Raw genomic sequence first — 13,838 nt, 5'->3', positions numbered from 1 at the left:
GTGGTATCTTTGTTTGCTTTTGGTATTAGGGTGATGGTGGCCTCGTAAAATGAGTTTGAGAGCTTTCTTTTCTCTGCTGTTTTTTGGAAGAGTTTGAGCAAGACAGGTGTTAGCTCTTCTCTAAACTTTTGGTAGAATTTGCCTGTGAAGCCATCTGGTCCTGGGCTTGTGCTTATTGGAAGATTTTTGATTAGTTTCGATTTTGGTGCTTGTGATTAGTCTGTTCATGATTTCTATTTCTTCCTGGTTCAGTTTTCTAAGAATGTGTCCATTTCTTCCAGACTCTCTATTTTTATTGGCATATAGTTGTTCATAGTACTCCCTTATGATTCTTTTTATTTCTGTGTTGTCTGTTGTAATGTCTCCATTTTTGTTTTTATTGAGTCCTCTTCCTTTTTTCTTGACAAGCCTGCAAGTGGTTTGTCAATTTTATCTTCTCAAAGAACCTGCTTTTAGTTTTATTCATCTTTAATATTTCTTCATTTCTGCTCTGATCTTTAAGATTTCTTTCCTTCTACTAGGCTTTGGTTTTTTGGTTGTTGTTGCTGTTATTGTTGTTCTTTTTCTAGTTGCTTTAGGTGTAAAGTCAGGTTGTCTGATGTTTTTCTTGTTTCTTGAGGTAGGCTTGTAGTGCTATAAACTTCCTTCTTATAACTGCTTTTACTGCATCCTATAGGTTTTGAGTCATCATATTTTCATTGTCATTTGTTTCTAGGTATTTTTTAAAATTTCCTTTTGATGTCTTCAGTGACTTGTTAGTTATTTAGAAGTGTGTTGTTTAGCCTCCATGTGTTTGTGTTTTTTACAGTTTTTTTCTTGTAAGTTATATCTAGTTTCATGCATAGTGTTGTATTCAGAAAAGATGCTTGATACAATTTCAATTTTCTTAAATTTACTGAGCTTGATTTGTGACCCAAGATGTGATCTATCCTGGAGATTGTTCCATGTGCACTTGAGAAAAATGTGTATTCTACTGTTTTGGGATGGAATGTCCTGAAGATACCTATTAGGTCCACATGGTCTAATGTGTCATTTAAGGCTTGTGTTTAAGCCTTGTGTTTCCTTAGTAATTTTTTGTTGTGATGATCTGTCCATTGGTGTAAGTGGGGTGTTAAATTCCCCTACTATTATTGTGTTACTGTTGTTTTCCCCTTTTATGGTTCTTAGCATTTGCCTTATGTACTGAGGTGCTCCTATGTTGGCTGCATAAATATTTATAATCGTTGTATCTTCTTGGGTTGATCCCTTGATCATTCATTATGTACTGTCCTTCCTTAACGCTTGTAAAAGTTTTTACTTTAAAGTCTATTTTGTCTGATATGAGTATTGCTACTCCTGCTTTCTTTTGATTCCCATTTGCATGGAATATCTTTATCTATCCCCTGACTTTCAGTCTGTGTCTTTAGGTCTGAAGTGAGTTCTCTTACAGGCAGCATATACATGGGTCTTGTTTCCATATCTATTCAGCCAGTCTGTGTTTTTTGCTTGGTGCATTTAATCTATTTACATTTAAGGTAGTTATTGACATGTATGTTCCTACTGCCACTTGCTTAATCATTTAGAGTTTGTTTTTGTGGTCTGTTTCTTCTGTTGTGATTCCTGCTAGAGAATCCTTAGCATTTATTGTAAGGCTGGTTTGGTGGTGCTGAATTCTTTCAGTTTTTGTCTATAATGCTTTTGATTTCACCATCAAACCTGAATGAGATCCTTGCTGGGTAGCATAATCTTGGTTGCAGGTTTTTTTCTTTCACCATTTTTTTCTTTCACTTTAAACACCTGCATAGTTCCTGCTGAAAAATTAGCTGTTAGCCTTATGGAGATTTTGTGAATATGTGTCTGCTAAGTTGCTTCAGTTGTGTCTGATTCTTTGCAACCCTATGGACTGCAGCCCACCAGGCTTCAGTAGGTATTCTCCAGGCATGAATACTGCAGTAGATAAGCCATTTCCTTCTTCAGGGGATCCTGTCAACCCAGGGATTGAACCTAGGTCTCTTGCATTGAAGGCAGATTCTTTAACCTCTGAGCTACCAGGGAAGCCCTGGGAATTCCTCTTTATGTTATTTTTTAACTTTCCCCTTGCAGGTTTTAATATTTTTTTTCTTTGTGCTTAATTTTTTGTTAGTTTGATTAATTTATATGTGTCTTGGTGCTTTTCTCTTTGGGTTTATCCTATATGGGATTCTCTGGGTTTCCTGGACTTGGGTGGTTATTTCCTTTCCCATTTTAGGGAATTTTTCAACTCTAATCTCCTCAAATATTTCTCATACTCTTTTCCTCTTCATTTTGGGACCACTATAATTCAAATGTTGGTGCATTTAATACTGTCCCAGAGATCTTTGAGACTGTCCTCAATTCTTTTCATTTTTTTTTTTTCCTCTATTCTGCTCTATGGCAGTTATTGAGGAGTTCCTGGTGGCTCATTGTGGGTGGCTTCCCCAGTAAATCTTCTGATCTCACCAGAGGTCCCCCAACCCCCGCCCAGAGGAGCAGGTGCACTGCTCCCAGCACCCAAAGGCGCCCAAGCCACTCCCAGTGCCAAACTACTCCTCCCCCCAGTCACCACTGAGTGAAAGGGGAGCCCCAGGGGCTTCCCGTAGTGGATCCTCTGATCCCTAAAGAATCCCTACCCCTCTCAGGTGAGCAGGCATGCTGCTTCCAGTGACCAAAGGTGCCCAAACCACTCAAGGCACCAAAGCCACTCCACCTCCCCCAGCAACCCCACAGTTGCTGGTCATCAAGGTTCAAGTTTCCTCCACTCCCCCTTACCCGGTTGTTCCCAGGGCTCCTCCCTTCAGCCTGTCCACAGGAGGTCCCCCATTAGCACCTGGTGAGTATCCCAGGCGTGGGGAGACATGCCTCCCTGTCTTCCCTCACCCCAATCTTGGGTCCACCCTCAAAGCATTCTTGACATTTCATTTCTTCAACACACTTCTCTCTGACAAACTGGATTAGCGTGGAACTTCACTTGGCATTCCTACTACTATGGCTGTTTTCATTGCATTATGATGCACACTCATGCTTCACCAATTCACATTCCTCTTTGTTTCATACCTCTTTTCAAAACCTATCTTGTAGAGCAGGGAATAGAAAACTTTTTGAAAAGAGCCAGAGGGTAAAAAATTTCAGGTTTATGGGATATATGGTTTCTGCTACAACTACTCAATTCTGCCAGTGTAGAATGAAAGTAGCCATACACATTAACAAATGGACATGGCTATATTCCAATAAACCTTTATTTACAAAACCAGGCACCTGACAGGAGTTTGCCTATGGACCATAGTTTACTGATCCCGGATCTAGAAGAATCTTCCCTAAATAACTTTGCCTAGCTGTGATCACTCCATTATTCTACTTCAAAATACATGTACTATATTCATTTACAAATAGTTATAAACTTCTGAATATTTTTATGTGGTCAGTCTCTCACTTAGAACACTGTACAGATTCTTTAAGGAAAACTGTCATTTCATTCACAGCTAAGCCTAGGAGTAACACTGAGTGTCAAGGACATGAAGACAAATGAATCCCAGTCTGTGTGCACAAAGAACTCACAAAGAACAGATTAACAGGACAGACAGCAACGCAAATACACAATCATAATATAATGGGATTTTTGCTATAAGAGAGATTTCCTATACAAAGTGCTCTGAGAAAAGCAAAAGGAATGATTGACTTTACTTGGGGAGAGGAGGAAAGCTTCACAGAAGACCTGAGGTAGGATTGTCAGAAAAGAAAGATGAATAGGCATTTGAGTTAAAGGAAATGTAGTATAATGGTACTAAGACATGGAAATGGATTAAGTGTATGGATAATAACGAGCAGCTACTATAGATGGAAAGGGGTAAGGGAAGCTACAGAGACAAATGACAGAAACTGAAGAAGATGAGAATACAAAAGAAAGTATCAGCAAAGAGTGCCATTTGCCACAATAAGACAATGTTATATACATAATGAGGAGTCTGGATCATTCTAGAGATCATATTTAAATATTCAATATCATGATCTGATTTGTTAATAATATTTTATACTCATAAAGAGGCTTTAACTTTTTCTTAGACTTTCATGTATGTTATTTTTAATGTTCATACAGCTTCCATACTTACATGTCTACTAAATTCTAATAACGATCATGAACTTATGAGGTAGTAAGAAGAGTAAGATTTAGAGGCAAAAAGATTCGGGACAAAATCTTGCAGTTTGTAGGAACAACATGTTGAGTAAGTCTCTTAATCTTTCATTGTTTCCAAAGAACAGGAATAGCAATAGTCCCTGTTTCATAAGATTACAGAAAAGACTATTTGAGACAATTATGTGAAGAGTACTTTGTAAAAGAGCTGCAAAATGACATGCAGGATTTGTGAAATTGCAGGGTAAGTTGGTAAGAAAGGATGAGATACTTTTATTTACTTGACAGCTTTTTGTGACACATACATTCATTCACAGCCTAATAGAAGATAACTCTTCATTTCTATCATATATAAGTACAGGTTCTGACCTTTTCGAGGATCTGATTTTTGCATGGTATCATCAGCTATATCAAATAGGAATTTCCTCCTTAACAAGATGGAGAAATCTAGAAGCAAAAGATTAAAAAAAATTAGAAATATGAACAATTGTAGATCAAAGGAGACCTGCAATGAAATTAGGTTTTAATCAGAGAAAACCAGCAGGCTGAACACCCAGAAGGGCTTCCCAGGGGCAGTAACTCAGTTAAGTTTCCAATTTCCACGATCCTTCCCTCAGTTTTTGAGTTCAGAACCCTGATTCTATTAAAAACAGAACAGACTTTTCAGGGCCTTAATAGCTCATTTTAAATAATAATGGATAAACTAGAAGGTTACTCTATTAATTCATTGTGAGAAATATAACAGTCATATAACCAAAGTACAAAGTATTGTACACTGAAAACTATAAACATCGCTGAAAGAAATCAAAGAAACAATGAAGTATAAAGACACTTACATCCATGAATTAGAAGACTAATGTTAAGACAACAATACTACATAAAGATCTACAGACTCAATGCAATCCCTATCAAAATTCCAGTGATGTTTTTCTGCAAAAATAGAAAAAGCCATCCTAAAATTCACATGATATCTCAAGGACCTCTAATAGCTTAAACAATCTTGAAAATGAAAAATAATGTTGGAAGACTCACAATTCCTGGCTTCAAAATTTACTACAAAGCCATAGTAATTGAAACTGTGTGTGCGTGTGTGTGGTGGGGGGTGGGGGGGTGGGGTGGGGGGAGTACTAGCAGAAGGACAAGCACACAGACCAACAGAATAGAAAGCCCAGAAATAAGCTCAAGTATGTATAGTCAAATGATTTTTAATAAAGGTGCCAACAACATTCAATGGGAAGAGAATACTCTTTTTCACAAATGATGCTAGGAAATCTGGATACCCACATGCCAAAGAATGAAGATGAACCTTTAGCTTAACCATATATAAAAATTAACTCAAAATGTATCAAGACCAAAACTTTAGAGCTAAAATTATAAAACTTTTAGAGAAAACAGAGAAGAAAATCTCCATGACACTGAATTTGGCAATAATTCTGGAATTTGACATCTAAATCTCAGGCAACAAAAGAAAAAAAAAAACAGATAGACTGAACTTCATCAAAATGAAAAACATTTGTGCATCAAAGAGCACTATCACATGGATGAGAAGAAAACCTACAAAATGGCAGAAAACATTGGCAAATCACTTATCTGATAAGGGACTAATCTCTAGAATTATGTACAGAACTCCAATTCAATGACAAAACAAAAACAAAAACAAAAAACCCTCAAATAATCCAACTGAAAAATTAGCAAAGGACCTGAATAGGTATTTCTCCATGTATCTATGTGTATGTGCTAAGTTGCTTCAGTCATGTTCAGCTGTTTATGATCCTATGGACAGTAGCCCACCAGGCTCCTCTGTCCATGAGATTCTCTAGGCAAGAATACTGGAGTGGGTTTCCATGCTCTTTTCCAGGGACCTTCCTGATCCAGGGATTGAACCCACATCTCTTACATTTCCTGCATTGGCATGCAGGTTCTTTACCACTAGTGCCACCTGGGAAGCCCCATTTATCTATGTAGATGGCCCATAAGTACATAAAAATCAACATCATTAATCATTAGGAAAGTGCAAGTTAAAGTCACAATGAGATACCACTTCACACCCACTGGGGTGGTTATTATGAAGGAAAAAAAAAGAAAAATCATAAGTGCTAGCAAGGATATGGAGAAATTAAAGCCCCTGTGAATTGCTAGTGGAAATGAAAAAATGGTGCAGTTGCTGTGGAAAACATTAAAAAGTTTAACATGGAATTACCAAATGACCCAGTAACTCCACTTCTAGATATTTCCCAAAAGAATTGAAAACAGGGACTGAAACAGGTACCTGTACACAATGTTCAGAGCAGCATTATTCACAATAGCAAAAGAGTAGAAACAATCTAAGTATCCACCAATGAGTGAACGAATAAATAAAATGAGGCTTATACATACAATCGAATACTATTCAGCTATAAAAAGGAATAAAATTCTGATACATGCTGCAACGTGGATGAATCTTGAAACCATTATGCTCAGTGAAATAAGCCTAGTACAAAAGGCTAACTACTGTATGATTTCATTTGCACTTGGCAACTCGAATAGGGAAATTCCTAGAGAAAGGAAGCAGAACAGAGGTTATCAGGGGCTGGGCAAAGAAGGGGAATGGAGAGTTATGATTTAATGGGTACAGAGTTTCTGTTTGAAATGATGAAAATATTCTGGAGTTGGACAGCAGTGAAGGGTATACATCACTATAAATGTACTTAAGCATTAAAATGGTAAAAATGATAAATTGTTATGTATTTTTAAAAATATATTTTTAATTGAAGGAAAATTGCTTTATTGTGTTGGTTTCTGCCATACATCAACATGAATCAGTCATAGGTATACATATATCCCTATACATATGTCTCTGTCCTCTTGAACTCCCTAACACCTCTCACCCCATCCCACTGCTCTAATTTGTCACAGAGCCCCAGTCTGAGTTCCCTGAGGCATACAGCAAATTCCCACTGGCTATCTATTTTACACATTGTAGTGTATATGTTTTCATGCTACTGTCTCAATGCTTCCCACCCTCTTCTTCCCATCCTGTGTCCACAAGTCTGTTCTTTATATCTGCGTCTCCATTACTGCCCTGCAAATAGGTTCATTAGTATCATCTTTCTAGATTCCATATATGTGCATTAATATATGATATTTTTCTCTTTCTTACTGCCTCTGTATAAAAAGCTCTAGGTTCATCTACCTCATCAGAATCAACTCAAATGTGTTCCTTTATATGGCTGAGTAATATTCCATTGTGTATATATACCAGAGATTCTTTATCCATTCATCTGTTGATGGACATCTAGGTTACTTTCATGTCTTAGCTATTGTAAATAGTGCTGCAATGAACACTGGGGTACATGCGTCTTTTTCAATTATGGTTTCTTCAGGGTATATGCCCAGTAGTGGGATTACGGGGTCATATAGTAGTTTTATTCCTAGTGATTTTAAGGAATCTCCATACTGTTCTCCATAGTGGCTAGCTCTATCAATATACATTCCCACCAACAGAGCAATAGGGTTCCTTTTTCCCACTCTCTTCAGCATTTACTGCTTGTAGATTTTTTGATGATGGCCATTCTGACTGGTGTGAAGTGATATCTATTACAGTTTTTGATTTGCATTTCTCTAATATTGAACAATGCTGAGCATGTTTTCATGTATTTACTAGCGACCTGTATGTCTTCTTTGGAGAAATGTCTGTTTAGGTCTTCTGCCCACTTTTTGATTGGGTTGTTTGTTTTTCTGGTACTGAGTTGCACAAACTGTTTGTACAGTTTAGAAATTAATCCATTGTCAGTTGTTTCATTTGCAATTTTTTAATCCCATTTTGAGGGTTAGTCTTTTCACCTTGTTTATAGTCTCCTTGGCTTCCCTGGTGGTTCAGAAGGTAAAGCGTCTCTGCCTACAACGCAGGAGACCTGAGTTTGATCCCTGGGTCAGGAAGATCCCCTGGAGAAGGAAATGGCAATCCACTCCAGTACTCTTGCCTGGAAAATTCCATGGACTGAGGAGCCTGGTAGGCTACAATCCATAGGGTCGCAAAGAGTTGGACACGACTGAGCGACTTCACTTTCTTTCTTTCTTGCTTGCTGTGCAAAAGCTTTTAAGTGTAATTAGCTCCCACTTGTTTATTTTTGTTTCCATTACTGTAGGAGGTGGGTCACAGAGGATCTTGCTGTGATTTATATCAAAGAGTCTTCTGCCTATGTTTTCCTCTAAGAGTTTTATAGCTTGGGTTTTATGTTTAGGTCTTTAACACATTTTGAGTTTATCTTTGTTCTTTGTGTATGATGTTAGGAAGTGTTCTAATTTCATACTTTCACATGTCCAGTTTTCCCAGCACTATTTACTGAAGAGACTATCTTTAGCCATTGTAAATTTTTGTCTCCTTTGTCAAAGGCTAGGTGCCCGGAGCTGTGTGGGTTTATCTCTGGGGTTTCTATCTTGTTCCATTGGTCTATACCTCTGTTTTTGCACCAATACCATACTGTCTTGATGACTGCAGCTTTGTAGTACAGTCTGAAGTCAGGAAGGTTAATTCCTCCAGCTCCATTCTTCTTTCTCAAGATTGCATTGGCTATTCTGGGTCTTTTGTGTTTCCAAACAAATTGTGAAAATTTCCTCATTCTAGTTCTGTGAAAAATGTCACTGATAATGTGACAGTGCCTGCACTGAATCTGTAGATTGCATTTAGTAGTATAGTTACTTTCACAATATTGATTCTTCCAACCCAGGAACATGGAATCTCTCTCCACCTGTCATCTTTGTTTTCTTTCATCAGTGTCTTATAGTTCTCTGTACACAGCTCTTTTGTCTCTTTGAACAGGTTTATTCCTAGTATTTTATTCTTGTTGCAGTGGTAAATGCCTTAATTTCTCTTTCTTATTTTTCGTTGTTAGTGTATAGGAATGCCAGGGATTTATGTGTAATGATCTTGTATCCTGTGGCTTTACTAAATTCACTGATTAGCTCTAGTGATTTTCTGACAGTATCTTTGGGGTTTTCTACGTATAGTATCATATTCTCTAAAAACAGTCAATTTTCCTTCTTTTTCGATTTGGATTCCTTTTATTTCCTTTTCTTCTCTGATTGCCATAGCTAGGACTTCTAAAACCATGCTGAGTAACAGCTGTGAGAGTGGGTACCTTTGTCTTGTTCCCGATCTTAGAAAGAATGCTTTCAGTTTTTCACCACTGAGACTAATGCTTGCTCTGGGTTTAGCATATATGGCCTTTATGTTGAGGTAGGTTCCTTCTATGCCTGTTTTTTGAAGAGCTGGTGTAATAAACAGGTGCTGAATTTTGTTGAAAGCTTTTTCTGCATCTACTGAGATTATCATATGGTTTTTTATTTTTCAATTGTTAATATGGTGTATCACACTGATTGATTTGTGTATAATGAAGAATCCTTGCATCCCTGGGATAAACCTCACTTAATCATATGATCTTTCTAATGTGTTGTCATATTCTGTTTGCTAGAATTTTGTTGAGGATTTTTTGCATCTATGTTCATTAGTGATACTGGCCTGCAATTTTCTTTTTTTGTGTTGTCTTTATCTGGTTTTGGTATCAGGGTTATGGTAGCCTTGCAGGATGAGTTTGGAAGTGTTCCTTCCTCTAATTGTCTGAAAGAGTTTCACAAGGTTAGGCATTAGCTCTTCTTAAATGTTTGACAGAATTCACCCGTGAAGCCATCTGGGCTTTTGTTTTTTGGGAGTTTTTTTTTAAATCATAGTTTAGATTTCACTGCTTGTGACTGGCTTGTTCATACTTTCTATTTCTTCCTGGTTCAGTCTTGGAAGGTTGACTTTTTCTAAGAATCTATCCATTTCTCCCAGGTTGTCCGTTTTATTGTTCACTGTTGCTCATAACAGTCTCTTATGATCCCTGGTATTTCTACATTGTCAGTTGTAATCTCTCCATTTTCATTTCTAATTTTGTTAATTTGATTTTTCTCCCTTTTTTTCTTGATGAGTCTGGCTAATGGTTTGTCAGTTTTATTTTTCTTTTCAAAGAATCCACTTTTAGTTTTATTAATCTTTACTATTATTTCATTTCTTTTTCACTGTTCTATGATTTCTTTCCTTCTACTAACTTTAGGGTTTTTTTTTTTTTATTATTCTTCTTCCAGTTGTTTTAAATGTAAAGTGAGGTTGCCTATTCTGTTTTTCTTGTTTCTTGAGGTAGGACTGTACTGGTATAAACTTCCTTCTTAGGACTGCTTTTGCTGCATCCCACAGGTTTTGGGTTGTAGTTTTTGTTGTCATTCATTTCTAGGAATTTTCTGGTTTCTCTTTTTATTTCTTCAGTAACTGATTCATTATTTAGAATCATACTGTTTAATCTTCATGTGTTTTTTTTCCCTGTAATTGATATCTAGTCTCATAACACTGTGGTCAGAGAAGATGCTTGATATGATTTCATTTTTCTTAAATTTACCAAGGCTTGATTTGTAACCCAAGATGTCTATCCTGGAGAATGTTCCATGTGCACTTGAGAAGAAAATATATTCTTCATTTGGATAGAAAGTCTTGAACATATCAATGAGGTCCATCTGGTCTAATGTGTCATTTAAGGTTTGTGTTTCCTTTTTAATTTTCTGTTTTAATGATCTGTCCATTGGTGTAAGTGGGGTGTTAAAGTTCACTTTCACTTTTCACTTTTATACATTGGAGAAGGAAATGTTCTCCAGTGTTCTTGCCTGGAGAATCCCAGGGACGGGGAGCCTGGAGGGCTGCCGTCTACGGGGTCGCACAGAGTCGGACATGACTAAAGCGACTTCGCAGCAGCAGCAGCAGTACTACTGTATTACTGCCAACTTCCCTTTTATGTCTGTTAGTGCTTGCCTTACGTATTGAGGTGCTCCGATGCTGGGTGCATAAATATTTACAAATCTTATGTTTTCTTCTTAGATCAATCCTTTGATCATTACTTGATTCAAAGCAGAAGTTCCCAACCTTTTTGGCACCAGGGCCCAGTTTCATGGAAGACAATTTTTCCATGGATGGGGTGGGGAGTGGTTTCGGGATGATTCAAGTTCATTACATTTATTATGCACTTTATTTCTGTCATTATTATATTGTGATATATAATGAAGTAATTACACACCTCACTGCTCATCTGATAGGAGGTGGAACTCAGCAGTAACACAAGTGATGGGGAGTGGCTGTAACTGCAGCTGAAGCTTTGCTCACTTGTCTGCTGCTCATCTCCTACTGTGTGGCCCAGTTCCTAACAGGCCACAGACCGGTACTGGTTCATGGCCCAGGGGCTGGAGACCCCTGTTTTAAAGCACCCCAAAATCTGGCATTTTTCATTTAAATGGGGGGGGGGAAGAGCTGAGGTTCTGAAGTTAAACAAGATTAATTATAGCATCCAAGGTCAAGTGGCTACTAAATGGAAAGGCTAAAATTAAGGGCTAATTTCAAAGCCTATACTCTCTTTGGTTTCATTATGCTTGCTTACTATAGTTTAAAAACAACAAGAAATAAATCCCTTCCCTAGTTTACTTGTCATAGGCTATATTATACAGAGAGAGGTTTGGCAAATAGTCAAGTGCTATGTAATGTAAATTACTATTAGCACAAGGAAAGAGCTTACTAAGGCAGTGGCTTTCAGACTTTTTCAGTTGTGATCCACGGACTTAAATCCAGGAGTCTTTATAACAGTATGCATTCCTGAAAACCTTGTATCTTATAAAACTATGCACCAAACGTGTGGGCTTGTGGTTAAAACAGAGTTACGAACAGACTACTAAAAGCCCATGAAACTTTGTATCCTTTATATATATACACACATACTTCATAAGGATTTCAGTCATTCAGTTCAGTCTCTTAGTTGTGTCCCACTCTTTGCGACACCATGAACCACAGCACACCAGGCCTCCCTGTCTATCACCAACTCCCGGAGTCCACCCAAACCCATGTCCATCGACTTGATGACACCATCCAACCATCTCATCCTCTGTTGTCCCCTTCTCCTCCTGCCCTCAATCTATCCCAGCATCAGGGTCTTTTCCAATGAGTCAGCTCTTCCCATCAGGTGGCTAAAGTATTGGAGTTTCAGACTCAACATATGTCCTTCCAATGAACACCCAGGACTGATCTCCTTTAGGATGGACTGGTTGGATTTCCTTGCAGTCCAAGGGACTCTTAAGAGTCTTCTCCAACACCACAGTTCAAAAGCCTCAATTCTTCGGCGCTCAGCTTTCTTTATAGTCCAACTCTCACATCCATACATGACTACTGGAAAAACCATAGCCTTGACTAGATGGACCTTTGTTGGCAAAGAAATGTCTCTGCTTTTTAATATGCTGTCTAGGTTGGTCATAACTTTCCTTCCAAGGAGTAAGCGTCTTTTAATTTCATTGCTGCAATTGCCATCGGCAGTGATTCTGGAGCCCAGAAAAATAAAGTCAGCCACTGTTTCCCCATCTATCTGCCATGAAGTGATGGAACCAAATGTCATGATCTTAAGTTTTCTGAATGTTGGGCTTTAAGCCAACTTTTTCAGTCATTAATAAACGGTTAAAATTAGACCCAACAAACTAAATATAAGGAAGAATGGTATAATCCACTTTAGGATACTTTCCAATTAAAATTATTTTTAAAAATAAGTTTTAATGTGTAATGGAATAAACCTGTAGTAATTCAGAACTCTAAGCTTCTAAGAGTGACTTATTTCTCCAAGGTTTTCTGGAGTGAAAATTTGAATGTATGTCATCATATGCAGACAGGAGCTACTTAATTAAAGCTTTAAAGAGACAAAATTAAAACCTGAAGTCAGATTCATATGGGTTTGGGGACTGATAAGAGATTATTAACCCGTTCATCATTTTTCAATCTGTTCACACTGCCCAAGTAGACCTTTGAGAGATGTCTATGCCTCTCAGTACCAGAGATCTCAAGATCAACTTTATTCTGTTAGAATGTAATAGGATAGAGTCCTAGTTAGGAACTAACTCCTTAGACGTAGAGCTCTGAGAATAGAGTAAATCCTCACTGTTTAGACCACAGAGACAGGTATGTAAAGTAATTTGGACTCATTAACAGAGCAGTATCTATAAACCATTTCATAAATCATCCCCCAAAGTTTCAGGTTCTCATCCTAAACAAGTGAGTTACGAATTCGTGACATTTTCCAGGGTCTTGCAGGAAACATACAGAATTACAAACTTGGGGCAAATATGGTTTTTCTATACCAAGAAATTGAGATGCAACTTTGAAACTTGGCCTGGTATATTCCTGGTTCATTCACTGAAGTCACCCCCTCAGGGCTTCAAATTCCTCACTTTAAAACCAAAAGATTAGAATTCAGGCAGGTCCCATGTTTACCACACACTAGCTGCATGCCTCTGTTTCATCATCCACCCTTACATGTGTTTGATTTTATGGTTTTGTAGAAAATACTATTGCTATTGAAATAAGGAAAATTTATCAGATGAAATCAGCTGTCTTCCTGTGAGCTATTCAGGCAATTGTCTTGACACCCGTTTCTAGTTGGGACACTGAGATCATTGCTTTCTTCATTGTAATAGGAAGGCTAGACCACACAAAGGGGCTTCCAGGGAAATGTATCTTATGTGAATCTGAAACAGCAGTCTCAGGAAAACGCTCTCTTCTAGAGAAAACTGATTTGACTGAAAGTGAAATAATCTGTGCCACATATATTAAGCTAAAGGATATTATAGATTACAAAAATTATCTGGGGGTGATAGAGAAAGAATATATAATCAGCAT

General features: G+C 37.7%; 1 protein-coding gene across 6 annotated transcripts in view; it reads right to left on the bottom strand.

Annotated features, from left to right (window-relative positions):
• The window catches only part of SCMH1 (Scm polycomb group protein homolog 1), a 224,371-nt gene that overhangs the window by 161,386 nt on the left and 49,147 nt on the right, over positions 1-13,838 (bottom strand). For 4 of the 6 annotated variants that reach the window (XM_061412328.1, XM_061412333.1, XM_061412332.1 and 1 more), the window contains one exon: positions 4,496-4,573. The exons of the other annotated variants lie outside the window; for them this stretch is intronic. In XM_061412328.1, the coding sequence (XP_061268312.1) occupies positions 4,496-4,520 (25 nt within the window). In that variant the 5' untranslated portion in view covers positions 4,521-4,573. Of the gene's footprint in view, positions 1-4,495; positions 4,574-13,838 lie in introns of those variants that run through there. 6 annotated transcript variants of the gene reach the window in all.

The sequence above is a fragment of the Bos javanicus genome, chromosome 3 (genome assembly GCF_032452875.1).
Source record: "Bos javanicus breed banteng chromosome 3, ARS-OSU_banteng_1.0, whole genome shotgun sequence".
NCBI classification, from domain to species: Eukaryota; Metazoa; Chordata; class Mammalia; order Artiodactyla; family Bovidae; genus Bos; species Bos javanicus.
This window is presented reverse-complemented; position numbering and strand designations above follow the sequence as displayed.